The sequence below is a fragment of the Oxyura jamaicensis genome, chromosome 4, assembly GCF_011077185.1.
Source record: "Oxyura jamaicensis isolate SHBP4307 breed ruddy duck chromosome 4, BPBGC_Ojam_1.0, whole genome shotgun sequence".
Lineage (NCBI taxonomy): Eukaryota > Metazoa > Chordata > Aves > Anseriformes > Anatidae > Oxyura > Oxyura jamaicensis.
In genome coordinates this window covers 50,132,490-50,147,428 of record NC_048896.1, presented here as the reverse complement: position 1 = coordinate 50,147,428, position 14,939 = coordinate 50,132,490, and the positions used below count along the sequence as shown (strand labels likewise).

At 36.4% G+C, this 14,939-nt stretch overlaps 1 protein-coding gene across 2 annotated transcripts in view; it reads right to left on the bottom strand.

The window, feature by feature from the left end:
• Positions 1-496: 496 nt before the first annotated feature.
• PDGFC (platelet derived growth factor C) overlaps positions 497-14,939 on the bottom strand; it is a 117,781-nt gene continuing 103,338 nt past the window's right edge. For both annotated transcript variants that reach the window (XM_035325837.1, XM_035325836.1), the window contains exons 5-7: positions 7,783-7,990; positions 2,882-3,099; positions 497-2,140 (exon numbers count right to left, since the gene is read on the bottom strand). In XM_035325837.1, coding sequence (XP_035181728.1) covers positions 2,024-2,140; positions 2,882-3,099; positions 7,783-7,990 — 543 coding nt within the window. In that variant the 3' untranslated portion in view covers positions 497-2,023. The remainder of the gene's footprint in view (positions 2,141-2,881; positions 3,100-7,782; positions 7,991-14,939) is intronic.

Here is a 14,939-nt window from a genome sequence, read left to right as displayed (position 1 = left end):
AAATTCTGCATTCTGAAATAGGGTTAATGTTTAGACTGATAATTGTATGTTGTGTTTACACCAGATATTTGTCTTACTCAGTAGGAGACTGAGGGTGCAGTAAAATAGGCCAGGTAAGGCAGAATCAGATTTCACCTGAGAATTTTCCAGAACTGATATCAGAAAGTCATACCAAAATGCATAACCACCATCAGAACTCATTTTCATAATAGAAACAATAACAGAAGATGTTATTTCTAGTTGATGGCTTCACATCCACTCAATTTTTAACATTTTAGATGTTTGTACAAATATCACCACATTCCTCCACCCCCCTTATTTTTATTTATTTATTTATTGACTCAGAGCTAAGCAGAATCAATAAAACAAGTGAAAATCTTGGTAACAGAAGACTTTCATTTTTAACTGACTTTCAAAATAAGTAGAATATCATTCCCTTCACATTTTTCTATTTTTGTGTATCAACCAGATACAAATAGGCAATCACACAGAAACATATATTCTCCCCAAATTAGCATTATTACTTTATTTGGTGATTCATTACAATCTGCAAATCCAATAGTCAAAAAAATAAACTAGGCATAATGTTAAAGCATTTTACAAGCAAAAATAGTTTACTGTTTTCTTTTCAATTTGCATAGGGTGGGATAAGTGTATTGGTTAAAGGATACAAAGTACAGAAGAAATAAAACCGTATTTCGTCAAACTGTACCAAAGTGTTATGATCCTGTGAGTGAACAAAATTTAAACAGCTATAAATGTCACTGGAAAACCATACACTTCAACATTAACGAGGCTGCCTTCCCATGACTGTGATGCATCACGAAGGCTGTGAGTCACTGAGCTTCTTATGTTGTAGATCATCCTACTTAAAAGAAATTAAACAGTTAAACAAGCCAGAATGCATCTATCTATGCTCATTTCCTTTCTATTGGAACAAAGGCCAGAATGGAGAAAGGGAATTTTTAACATCAGCTTCTGAAACCACTTACAGAAATGTCTTTCTCTTATATATTCAGTATCATGGAGCTAACAAAGCTTTGAGCTTCATCCACACAACTGTTTATTATTACTGTGCTTCCAGGTTAATAATAATAATAATAATAATGTATTTTTTCACTGTGTAGCAACAAACTGTAAAAATATAGTGCTCCTATCCCATTGTAACCACATCTCAGTTCCTCCAACTGTACAAATCTGGCTTTAAAGTTTCACAAAACTACAAAATAGTTGATCTAGGTTGTAATAAAAAAGAATATTAAATACCTTTGGTAAAAATAGATATATTTAACAAGTTTAGAAAAGCAAATAGTTATATTGTCAAAAGGAGAGTATAAAAATGTACACGATAAAAAATAAACAAACAAGAAATAATCGGTCATAGTAGTAAGAATAAAGGCGCTGTTCTTTTCAACATTTGCTTCCTTAGCTCATGTTATTGTCCAGTCTTCTTTCTAAAAGGCAGGAGCTTTTCTAGAGCATATGGAAAAATCCAGTCTTTCCTACCAGCATTAGACAAATTAAGTTTAATTCGGTACAAGACAGTCTGTTATAAACTAAGTTTATAAAACAGAGAATGCTTTGAGTACATAGGAGTTGTTGAACACAAAGAAAGATTTCAGATGTTTTCAGCCAGAGGCCAGATGTACTGGAGCTGTAGAAATGAGCCAGCCAGCAGGATCAAGTCTCCATGATATGAGCCTTCTAACTTTATTTTTTTTCCTAAATTATAAATCCATGTATTGTCAAAAAAACTGTGGGGGACAATAACAATACATATGTTTTAAATCCCTCATTGATGCCTTTCTCCCATCCTTTCACTGGGCCTCCAAACAGAGCGGTCACACAACATATAATCCCAGTTTGGCTTCTCCTCTTTTTAGAGCTCACTGTAAATCTTGAAGACGGAAGATCCCCAAAGCAAACAACTGAGATTACAGAAGGAGATAATGCACAAGCCCCATAATAGAATCAGCCATTGATTGAATGTGCTTCAAAAGAAAACAGCACAATTAAATCATGTTTATCCTTCAGTATTCCCTTTGCACACACAGTCACACTCCTCATGGTGTTCCAAGGGTACATCTGTCAATGATTTATGCAATCCCCGAACACCAGTCCTTGGCTTCAGCTGAAGAACCTGAAGGAAAAGAAGTAAAGCATCAAGAGAACAGCAAGTGCTTTATCACACACCTAGACTATGAGTTAGACCGCGCTGCAAACACACAGGATGACAGGAAGCCTATTAAAAGAAATCGGGTTTTCTCAGCTGAATTTCTACATTTATTCCACCCATTGATTTTTTTTTTCTTTTACAGCAATTCCTTCACAAAAGTGATTAAAACATGTTGAACAGATACTTGCTTGTATCAAAGAAGAGAGTCTTGCAGTTTCATATTTCTGCTTCATTAACTTTAAGGGCTAATAATACAGTTAAACCAATTGAATCATTAGGTAAGTCAGTTGTAAATAATTTTAGTTATAACTTTATAACAATGGAAATGGGACAGATACCTCTTCCTTCATGGAGTTTATATCTACCACTAGAGAAAGTTGAACAAGGAGGTGTGGTTGGGATGTATCCAAACCGCACAAGTTAACAAATACCTCAGAAATGACTTTCCACAGAAAAGTATTTTAACAAAGATTTATTTATTTATTTATTTTTTATGTAACACCTTGTTAACAGTGGTTTAAAAGAAGGATATTTATATATTTATTGTAGCTCATACAATGTTAAGATATATATTGGCACATTCCTGTAGTAAAAATAGATTATTTAATAGATAGATTTAATCTATAAAAATAGATTATTTAATTTGCTTTTAGTATTTCCAAACATGCAAATGTAAAAAAAAAAAAAAAAAAAAAAAGTGCATACCTCATGATATTTTTTGGTGACTTTTGTTGGTACACATTGGCACTCATTGCAACTCTGATGACAACAGGCACAGTTTCCACCACAACGTTTAACCAGAAGACACAGTGGCCAGAAAATGGTGTCAGTTCGCTTCAGCTCCTCCCTCAGTGACACTGAGAAGTTGCGAGGGGTACAACTATACAGTCGTACCTCCTCCTTTAGGAGGTTGAGATCAACCACTGCAAAGAGACAAACAAACCAGTGCTTTTCTGATTCATAATACAACTTCATTGGTGGTAATCCAACTTGAACACTGCAAAACCCTTGTTCACAAACAGGGCACACTTCTTTAGGTTCCCCTTAGCGGCATAGCCTAGAAATAACAGACCTTGAAAGAGGCAATTAAGACTGAAAAACCTGGGATTGGTTTAGTGAAAAAAATAACACAGTTTTTATCTTGGTGAAATTCAGTGCAACTTCATTTCTTTCAGAAAAGCCAGACTAAAATTATCATGATCTGGGATATTTCATCTGAACTGCTTCTCTCCAAACCTACCACCGTTGAGGAATAGAAGTAGTGTCCAGTTCATAAGTGTATTCCAACTGGTTAGTATGATTTTATCTTCCTGAACAAAAAGAAAAAAACTAAAACCCTATCGTAATACGGCTTTTGAGATTGTTGAAATATATGTCTGAAGAGAGCAGAGAGTTTGAAGCCAACTGCTTCTGAGCTAGTTCAAGAATAAACTAGGAATACAAATAACACAGTTCAGTTTAAAAATTGTATTATTAACCAGTAACATTATTTCAGAAATCCTTTGTAGGTATTGCTAGTAGTTCATAAATAAAAAGCTATCAAATAAAGCTGAAATACGTTCCTGATCTGAATGGCCCTTTGGAGAAATACCTTTTTTTCCCCTGTACTAACCATGTAAAGAGCCTATAGATCACCATGGAGAGAACTTGAGTCTATCAGCTCTATTTAAACACGTAGGGAATACAATTTGGAAGATGCACTTCCCGAGTAGACATGCTCACAGGTACTGCCTCAGGAGCAGATCTTTGGGCAGCAATTTCATTCCATGTTTCTTCAAATATTTTCTTTGCAGACCATATCCATATACTGGCACTCATAAGTCAGGGTTTACTGCGGTGAAGGGTAAGTTAAACACACTGAAGCCTTTTCTCCACTGACATTTGCAGTGAATGCCAAGCTGGTGCACTTCATTCCATCACTATCAGGATAACATAGGTTCCTAAATAAACAATCTGATTTTTAAAAGTGAGGAGTGTGTAATAACTTCAATAAAGTTACTGATAGGACACCACTCTGCCTCCCACGCTGCAAGAGCATTCCTTGGAGAAAGCTGAGAAGGGAACAGAGAAAAAGAGAGACAAAACTTACTGGGGAGAGATCCGCTGTGAGAAATTAAAAATGATTTAAGCTCTTCTGATCAGCTAATAGCTCCAGGCTGAGTCATTTAGAGGGTGGACATGCCTACCTCCATTAATCAAGGACTGTGGAATGGAGAACTTTCTCCTGTTACATTTTCAAATGTGTAAGAAGTGAATTGTCTGAATTAGGATAAAATGCCTCAAACATGAGAGAAATGCTAATTCTGTTATGCTTTCTACTGGTAGATTTCTACAGAGACTGAAGTTGCTTGGTACAGTGAACTTCAAGAGGCTAGACTTATGTGTCCTAACACAACGTCTGGTTGGTCCTTCACCAGGAGAAGCTGAAAGCAGAAGCTGGGCACTGCTGCCTTTATTCCAGCAAGGCAACTGATCCACAGGAGAGGGATGCCTGTGTGGCATTCAGCTTCCCTGATAACTCCTGCCTTTTCACAACAGCAAAAGAATGCATCCATTCCCTGGTACAGTTATATAATAGAGAAAAGGGCAATGTGCTAAAATAAGCAGTAAGTGTGTTGCACATTTTGCCCCACAATTGCAATGAATTTGAATGGAACCCCCTCAGACCGGCGGACCCAAATTTTGAAAAGGTTCTGTGCAAGAATTCTTTCAACTCTTGGCCACTAACTTTTAGCATCTGTTGTTGTAATGATGGGCTTCAGGAGAGGTGAAAAATGTCATATTTTGTTGCCATGCTTTACAGTGTATAGAGGTATATTGCTATTGTACCTTACAATGAACCCTTGCCCTACCTTATGTAATTCAATTTTATTAAAAGGTCTGTGGCAAATTTATCTAGTGCTTATATAATCATTTCTTTGAAGTGTGTGAATGAAGCTGGTATTTTTTCAAAGAATATCTGTCTGTCCAAAATTTATTTTAACACACTGTGGGCATGAAGCTAGATGAGAGAATGTATATATTCCCTTAAAAGTGTTTACTTAACCACAATAAAAGGTTATGTGGATTTCCCAAGTGCACTGAGTTACAGTACCTGTTATAATGTGAACATTTAAACACTCTTTCAACTTGGCTTCCACTCATGTATCACGTTTGACAGAACAGTCAAAGTTCTTTTGTTTAGCACTAGCTCAGGAGAAATGGAAGGTTCTGAAGTAGCACATGAATGGAAAACACTAACATAAAAATAAGGGGAGCAAGGAGGGGGGGGAGCAGAGAAAAATATAAGTGCAACTGTCTAGCATCTTCTTGGACTTGTATCTAGTACCACAGCGAACCCTTCTTCTCCCAATATTTTTTTTATTTTTTCCAGGTGGAAATCATGGCTGGGACACTTGTGTGTAGGCACAGATAGCAACAGAATGGTTTGAGTTCCAAAGCACCTTGGAGATATCCTTGGGAGTGTACCTTCTTACTGGCTCCTACAATAGCACAGGGCTTTTACCAAATTGGTTCCCATGCAATTTTTGGACTGCAAACAAGGAGTACAGAGAGAAAAAAAAAAAAAAAAAAAAAAAAAAAAAACTTAATGTTTATGCTAGAAAAGTATCTACTAAGTCCTATGGTTGTATTATGTCTCTGTTCTTTTAAAAGAACTGCAGAATACGGCCTGATGATTATGCAAAGATTTCTGTGGGAAGTGATACAATCATTTTTTGCACTGTAATATATACTTTATTTTAAAGTATGTTTGATATTATAAAAGAATTCAGGACTACATTTAGACATCAAAGCCTCTGAACTTGGTGCTTCTTCTTTCCTGGCTATAAGCTTTTGGAAACTTTTTATCCAGAAAAAACATCAGATGTAGAAGTTCTGTGGAATTTAGGTTATCTAAATATAGTTTTTCATACAAATTATTAAGTAGGAGTAGAGGACAATACTCTTCTCTGCATAAAATAACACACACTTTCAATTAGACTTACATTTGATCTAGATGCAAACTGATATTTATCAGTTAACCAGTGTTTTTTACACTGACATATTGAAAACAAACAACAACAACAAAAAACCTTCTATTTAACTATAGGAATGTAATTTCCTATAATTTGGAATAAGGAAAAAAAAAAAAATAGGGCATGCACTTCTCCTAAACATTTCTTAAGAAAGTTTTTAAATACAGCAAACATGCCACTGAAAGGAATAACAAACAAAACAAAACAACACAAATAAATAGTTTGCTTTCCCTATCTATTGAATAGACCTAGCAGTTAATACTATGTCATCTTAACTGGACGTATTTTTCTGCCCCAAGCTATTAAATTACACAGTAATGCAGTCTGAGGGTGGTCTCTTCAAGATGAATGTGGCAATACCGTGATATGTTTATTCAGTGGAAAAATCTATTTCAGCGTCTAATTAGAAGTCTTTAAAAGATTTACTCTGATAGTTTCTTTCAAAGATATGTCTTGCAGGGAGTCATTTTTGTCTATATAGATGTTATCCAACACCTGCATTTTAGTTTATGTAAGGTTTCACAAATTACATTTTGTTTTTCTCCCACTTACTGTATGCTCATGGCATACATTTGGCAAATATGGAAACCCTTTAATTAGGAAAGTGTTAAATGACTATCTGAAAGACATAGTCCACTGCTGGAAGCTTTTAAAGAGACTTCATCCTCTTTGACTCTTGATTTAGTTGTTGCGTGCATAGCTGTAGCAACAGAGGTAGGGATGAAGGATTGATTTTTAGGCTCTGATCCAAGAATCAGTTGTCAGAATATTTAAATTTGAGTTACGAAAGGTTTCATCTCCTCCCTTTTCTTGCTGATCAGATGATAATCTAGTTTGCATTTGCCAACAGAGGACTCTATTCAGTTACTCCCGTATGTCATCATTTTCTTGCTGTGTGGTGGGCAAGGAAGGAGGTATTGTCTGCATGCTAACCATCCACATGGAATCCATAAAGATGAAATAGTGGGCAGCATCTGGATCACATGTTGTGGAAAATGCAAAAATGTCAAATGTAGATGGAAGAAAATGAGTTGCTGAACAAGAAACAGCTCCACAACTCTCAAAATACATAATCTATTTTACATCTGATTAATTAAGTTGAAATCTCCATGGTCAAACTGGACATGGATACAGTGATTTCATGAGGTATCACCAAAGATAAATATTGAGTTCATGTGGTGTAGGGACTGGAACAATTCTAACAAAATAAACCAATTGTTCATACAATACACTAAATGTATCAAAGCAAAAATGTTATCCTCCAAGAAACCCAAAAAGCTAGATCACATTACTCATCCAGGATGCCCTGCCACTCTGTGGAAAAGAAAGAGCTCTTAACTGCCTACAGATAGATACCCTTTCTGCTTATATATTTTTTTTCATTCTGTTACTTTATACTGCTAAGTTCCTTTAAGCTCTAAGTTTAGTTATTGTCCTTTCTCTGATACAATGATTATGAGAATAGCTAACAACAATGATCTCTAATGTATTCCTTTCTTGGAATCAAATGTTTGAGGTGTAGAATGCTTTTAATTACTGTTTCTTCATCAAGAAAACACACCTGCAAGGCCAAACAGAAAAGTAATTTACCTCTTGATTTTCTTCCATGAATATATGCCTTTCCAAGAAGTTGCCACGTTGGCCTGTACAAGTCTTCCAAATCCAGCTGCCACCGATCTGGCTCAAGGTACCGGATAAGTTCTTCCACAGTACTAAATCCAGCAACGGCATTGTTTAATACATCTAATGGTAAAGCTGACGGGGGTAGCAATGATGGGCTAGGTGCTTCTGTGTGGTGCTGCAATCAAAGCCAAGAGAAGAGTACCAGTCAGAGGTTTAATGGATCTGCTTTGATAAAGTATGGATCTGCTTTGATAAAGTATTGTACTTTATGAAGTTACATAGCTGGGAAAGTTTATAAGTGGCTAGTTTGTTTCCAAGGCACAGTTTACCTAATAAGACAAATGACAAGAGTCAAAAAGTGCCTAATTATTCTTCAGTGATAAGTGTAAACAACCTTCCATGAGACAGCTTTCCTACTTCTTACATTCCTAGCCTTAAAGATAGCACGCTGCTATACCTGTTCTTTGAAGAAGTTCACTAAGTGATGGACAAGATTTTAGAAACAGAACAAAGAGTGACTGTGAAAATATGGCCCCATTAAGCACCAGTTATGTTTCATACAGTGCTACGAATTATGTTTCTGGTTAAACAATAATTAACAGTAATAACATCTGACATTACTATAAGTATTTCTCTCCTAAGGGGAGGGGGAAAAAAAAAAAAAAAAAAAAAAAATATTCCCAAAGATATCAAAGTTACTTAGATGCTGTAAATCAGTACTATAAAAATCTCCGTACTTTCCCACAGCACAAAATTTACTGTCAAACTTGCACTTGCAAGTTGCACTTGCAGGGGCACTCAGCAGCAGGCAATTTGAGGAAAGTGAGATTTCTGATTTTGTTCGCTCTACTATCCATTTAAAAACTATTTACTGATCTGTATTTTCAAAAGAATATAAAAAGGCAGAAAGGGAATCCTAGGCAGAAAGCTCTACAAAGGTTACATCCTAAGGCAATTTATCTAAGGACCGCATAAGGAGGAAGAAAGATTTGAACCTCCTGCTCTCCTGCTGATTTAGAGGACAGGAAGGACAAGGAAACTTCAAGTTAAATGCATAATGTTGCATGCATTGCTGTCCTCAACTGCGGTGCATGCAAGATTTAGGGAAAAAATTTTCACTATAAGGACAGTCAAGCTTTGGAGGAGGCTGTCCAGAGAGGCCGCACAGTACCCACTGCCAGAGGTTTTCACTGCCTGACTCAGGGATGAAGCCCTGAGCCATGGTGTGACCTCAGATCTGACCCTACTATGGAGGAGGCTAACTAGGGACCTCCTGAGGTCTCTTCCTGAATATTCCCAGAACATCACGTTAAAAAAGATGAACTGGCTGTTACTCTAATATGTGAACTAACATGCCTTGTAGTCAACATATATATACATATATATAATTATAACATTTAAAATTTAAAATATTTTAAATCTTAAATTATTTAAATAATTTAATTTTTATATATTGAATATAAATATAAAATATAAATGTGCATATATAATTCCTCAGCAGACTTAGTGTCAAAATGGCACTCTTGGTACTCCAATGTGAAGTGTAAACGTACTTTGTAAGAGCAGTTGTGTTTCTTTAGCTTTTCAAAATGATCACAGAAATAGACTGATGAGGAATTTCCAGCTAGGCAAGAAGAAATATTTACTAAAATAACCCTTGCAGCACTACATACTACATAGCAGTTTTCTAAAATACGTATGCCTACCATAGCTATATTTCATATCAATAAATATTGTTTCCCTTCTGTGCTCTCAGTTTTATTATACATACATTTTTGCTTTTGGCTAAATCTGAGGTTGAAAGGGCAGCAAATGGAAGTAAACCACCACGCCCTTCCTATTTTTTGCTTCAAGGGCTTGTCTCTGTCTTCAAGAACTACGGAGACTAGAATGATCTGTTCTTTTTTTATCTGGGAGTCTGGTAAAGGTAACACAAAACATAAATCTAATGTACTGGTATTACTAACTTTACTGTATTTTCATCTTGCTTTTTTAATCATATTTTCAATAGTGTGACTGAAGTGGTTGCTTCCCATTCTGGATTAATGTGGAGTTCAAAACTCTAAAGTTTTTATTTCCCTCTTCTATCCAATGCCCGTACTAAAAAAAAATAACATGTTGATACCTCTATTAGGTTATGATAATATAGCAACAGATTCTGGTCTGTAATTTAAATATTTGCTCTTGGCAAAACATGCTACTCAGCAAGTTTCAAAATAGTGCTGTGACACTGTAATTCAGATGGTCAAAAAAAATTTACATTTTTTCTTCCTGTTTTTCTCCACCATTATGTATTTGTTAGCAGTCACATTTCCTGGTTTGAAGGTGCAGAGTTTTGCTAAGGGGAAAAATAAAACAAGGCAAAAATGGTAGAACTAGTACCTGAAGAAAAAAAATCTTATATTTTGTTTCCAGATGAAGAATTTACTTCGGCGTCTCACATATACTGACAACTTTTGTTTTCAAATCAAATAGATGAATTCCAGATGAAAATCTGTTGATCTAGAATCTATTTTCACATTTCACAACCTCAAACATGCACACTTAGCAATACATACATAGAAACTAATCCATTGATTTATGTTATTCTGGATTCAGTAGGCATTTGCCAGAGTGAAGGTATTATGAGGAAATGGTGAATCATCATGCTTAATAATAGCACAATTAAAGTTGTCATCACTTTTTCATCATTTTCATAGCAAACCAAACATGAAGAAAAGTTAACTGAAACACCAAAATTGCACTGCTTTTTTGAATAAAGATCAAGATTAATGATGTATATCCCAATAACTGTAGTCATTTTAAATCAAATAGTTAAAATGTATCATAGATAATCAATATCAAAAAACTACATGCTGTAATTTATGGCATAATAACCTTTATGAAACTTCAATTGATAAATATAAATGTTAATTAAAATCATACTCTATATTACTTTTACTTGCTAATAAGTATTACATTTTCTACTTAAATCTTTTGGACAGAAAAGGACAGCAAGAATGGTACTCCTTCCTTTGACTAACATGATCTGTTGGAATTTTATACAATTTACAATTTCACTCAATTTTCTCAAAGTTTTTTTCTGTCTCATGCATCCTTGATTAATATCAATATTTTAGGCTTGAGACCACCTTTTTATTTTTATGCCTGAGGATGCACAATTTCCCTGAAGACAGATTTTGAAAAATACCTCAACAAGATTCTTATTTCAACACGATTCCTCTTGTAAACAAAATGCTCTATGGATTTTGTTTCTGTGCCCAGGAAACAATTTCAATTTACTTTAATAAGAATAAAGATGCTTAAAAACAAGATAGAGCCAGAGTTTTGTCTTTACTGTTACTAAAAATGATTCAGGATGATAACCAGAGCAGAAAACTTAGGATTTCTGCTACCCTTTAGCACAGCCAAGGGCGACAATTTGTGTTCGATCAAACAGAATTTTCAGTAGGTCTGTTTATATTATATTCCTGTGTGTGTACTTGACTCTATCAAAACAAACACCCTATAGAAATTCCCTAAGGTGTTTACAAGTGCAAAAGACAGGCAAATAGACCAAATTTAGGCAACAGTTTAAGATATTGTCTTGGAAAAAAAGTAGGAAATAACATGAAGTCTTCACAGAAGTATCCAGCCCTGAAGGTTATACATAACAATAGACCTCTGGAAGAAACCTAGGGAGTAAAATTCATGTTAGTGCACTCAGAACAGAAGTTACGCCCTGCTGAAGGATCAAAACCACTCCATCTACCCTCTTTCCCAAAGGGGAAAGGGTATGATGCTCATACATGGAACATACAAAGCGGCACCCATCAGTGAAGCAGCAAATCTGAATAAAACGCTGCAACGTGAATTTGAAATTACCCAGTTGAAGCTAGGACCTACAGGATGATGTAGCATGCAGCCTAACTTAAATACCTGTGATCCATTTCTTGTTCTGACATGTATTTCCTGAGCATATAATTTAGGCCACAGCTTCATGGCAGAAAGCATCTGGCAGCAGCAGCTCCTTGTTATGTCAGCATGAACATGTATGTGGCTGCATCATAAACAAGAACTAATCTTTCTAAAGAAGAACATTTCTCCTTTCCATTTTTCTTTAACTGCAAGCTTATTCACAGCACAGACCTCCAACAGCTAAACCATCACAACCAAAAGCACAGTGGCCACTAACACAAACATTATTAAATTCACTCTGGCCCCAGGAATTTCATACCAAGGAAGCTGCCTCACAGCCTTGTCAAATCTGTAAAGTAAGCGTAATGGCAATTCCTTGATATCACATGCTCCATGAGAGAATGGATACAATAAACATTTATTAGATACTCAGCAGTTTATCTGAAGAATCCAGAAGTATTTTAGATAGATGAAGGGCAAAACTTTGGATATTAAACAGTATGTTATAGCCTTTCACCTTCTGCTGCTATCCGTGTGCTATGCCCTTGCACAGAACCTGCTCCAAGGATCAACCATTCAGAACAAAACAGCACTCACCTACCATTACACCAGAGAAGCTCTTAAGCACTACCTGCAATCTAAGCAAAGCTTTCCTTTTGGTTCTGCCTCATAGGTACTGACTGTCAAGGTCCTGGTACTACCCCCCTCCAGTTAGAGGAGAAGAAAGAAGTAATTTTGTTAGGTTGCTGCTGCCAACAGTGATGAATTTCATGTTTAACAATTTAATCACTGAGTTAAGTCTGGAACAACAAAAACAAGTGAGTCAAATACTTGGAAGGTTGGACATTTACAAGTAGTGAATAATGTGTCCACAGAAAATTCCCTCTCTGCAGAAGAAATCCCTTATTTCACTTCTTTTCTTGAAGAAGTCAAGAAGTTCGTGAGTGAAAACCCATTCTTCAGTTGGCACAGTTTGGAGAAACTATTAAATATCAGTATGGTTTCATCAGGCTAGAAGGCATTCTGTAGCAACAAAATAGAATTCAGAGGAATCTCCCTTCCTCCCCATATCAACGATGATCAGTACTTTGAAGGAAACAACATATGTCTTCTAATGAAATATCCTTACAGCTTTTATTGTTATTATACAAGAACAGATTTAGAAGTATGCTATTAAAACTAGAAGTACATGCACATTCTTGTAACACAACAAAGAAAGGCTATTTTCTTCCTTTATAATCACAGGTAGCCCTTGTATTACCATCATTATAAGCTAGAGGGAGAGCAGATATCCAGCTCAGAAAGCGTTTGCCCTGAGGACACAGAAGCTGCTTGGCATAACTCTTTCTTTTCTCTTCTCCCATAAATAGATGCAGTAATGACTCTGAAACCCTCTACAAATCATTGCCTATCTGAAAAGAATAAACTTACTTGTGCTCATGTAAATAGTACAAAAAAGCTAATCCTTTTGTGAAAGTCTGTTGAGCAAGGATGCTCTGTGGTTGGGCCAGTGGGCAACCACCAAAGCAGAGAAAGCAGGTTCCAGCATCTGTCTCTCAGGCCTCCAGCCAAGAAAAAGAAGGAGGGAAGGCAGGTAACCCATTTAGGCTGCCAAAGCCATGGAATAAAGCAAGTGTGTTAACTTGGATGTGAGAGATGTAAGCCAGGAAGGCCAGGACAGTTCCTATCCATTGCACCACTTGCTGTTTTGGCCAAAGTTGCTGTCACAGCAGTGAGAATGACAAAACAGGCTCCAGTGGCACTGAAGTAAACACCCATCTCGTTCAGCTATCCTCACTTCAAGGATACAACTTCTGCCGTCAAATGACTAGCAGGTAGGGGAACCAACCCTCCTCATCTCAATCAGCTACTGCCTGTGGGACCCTGGACAGAGGACGACATCCTCCTCCTTCCTTATGGAGCCTCCCGCTCTCTGCCTTCCACAGGCTCCCTAATTATTCTTGTGTAAGGCTCCCTAATAATTCTTGTGTAAGCCTCCCTTCAGTATGCATCCAGGACTTTCCTTTTTTCACAGTGAAAACCTTACTTTCTGAGTATCCATGTCCTTGCAGCAGTTAACATCTTAAAGCCAGAGATGGCTTTCCAAACTCTACATCAGTAGGTTTTATTAATGGTCTTCAAGTTGTACACCATTTCTACTCTTGTTTCCATAGTCCCCAACAGGAGAAAGGTCACAAGGGAAAGTGAATGGATTGCTTCCTGTCTGTCTTGTTCTGTCACAAGTGTGAATAAAGGAATAAAGACAGATAAAAGTAGTGTTGGGAGCAGCCTAACATTTCCTCAGGTTAGCTGACAGTGTCAAAATAAAATATATTTGGAAAAGTCCCCCACACTCCCCCCAAAATAGTTTCTGTGCCATTCACAGAACTGTAATGGTGCTGGAAACAACTGGGACATGCTCTCAAGGAAATTGGCTGCACAAAAATTGCACAGGATGTCACTAATCATCAGCTTTCTTCCTGCAAATCACAGCTTCTTGCCTGAAGCCTGTGCACCTTCACATCCTTTGAAATACACAGCATAGGAGAGAGAATCACTCATCTGAAGCCAAAACTGACGCCTATCTAGAGCAAGTTTGTGAACTCTCAGAGGATGACATCAATAGCAATAATTTCTGGAAGCCATTTCCAAGAAAAGATTACTGATTTACTTTATTCTCTTCCTAAGTTAATTATCTGTAATCACATATGTATGATTATGTATATATGTATATGTACATATATACACATATGTATATATACACATACGTATACACAGGTGTGCGTGTATATATGTACAAAAATACATTTTGCTTTTTCCTGTGACCACATGTATCAGCAATAATCCACACTAGCTCGTTTAGAAAATTAGAAGGTGGCAAAAAGAAGAAAATAGCTCACAATATTGTATTCATGATAAGGCCTTCCACACAGTGCACTTCATTGTGGTAACTGTAGTATCTTCTACTCCTATGAAGTGCCTACACAGAGAGGTATCTTTCTTGGATGTTGCTGCATGGAGTTACTGAATTTTTCAGTGTATCTGGATAAGTCTCAGTGAAGCAGCACACAGTACTTCATCAGGAATTCATAACCGGTATAAAATTACCAAATTCCTCTCTGTCTTGCCCTCTGACAGTATTACTACAAAATAACCCCATGACTCCTGTATTCTTTTGGGCAAGAACTTTAATTTACCAATTTGTTTTTTCTTTCAATTAAGGAGAG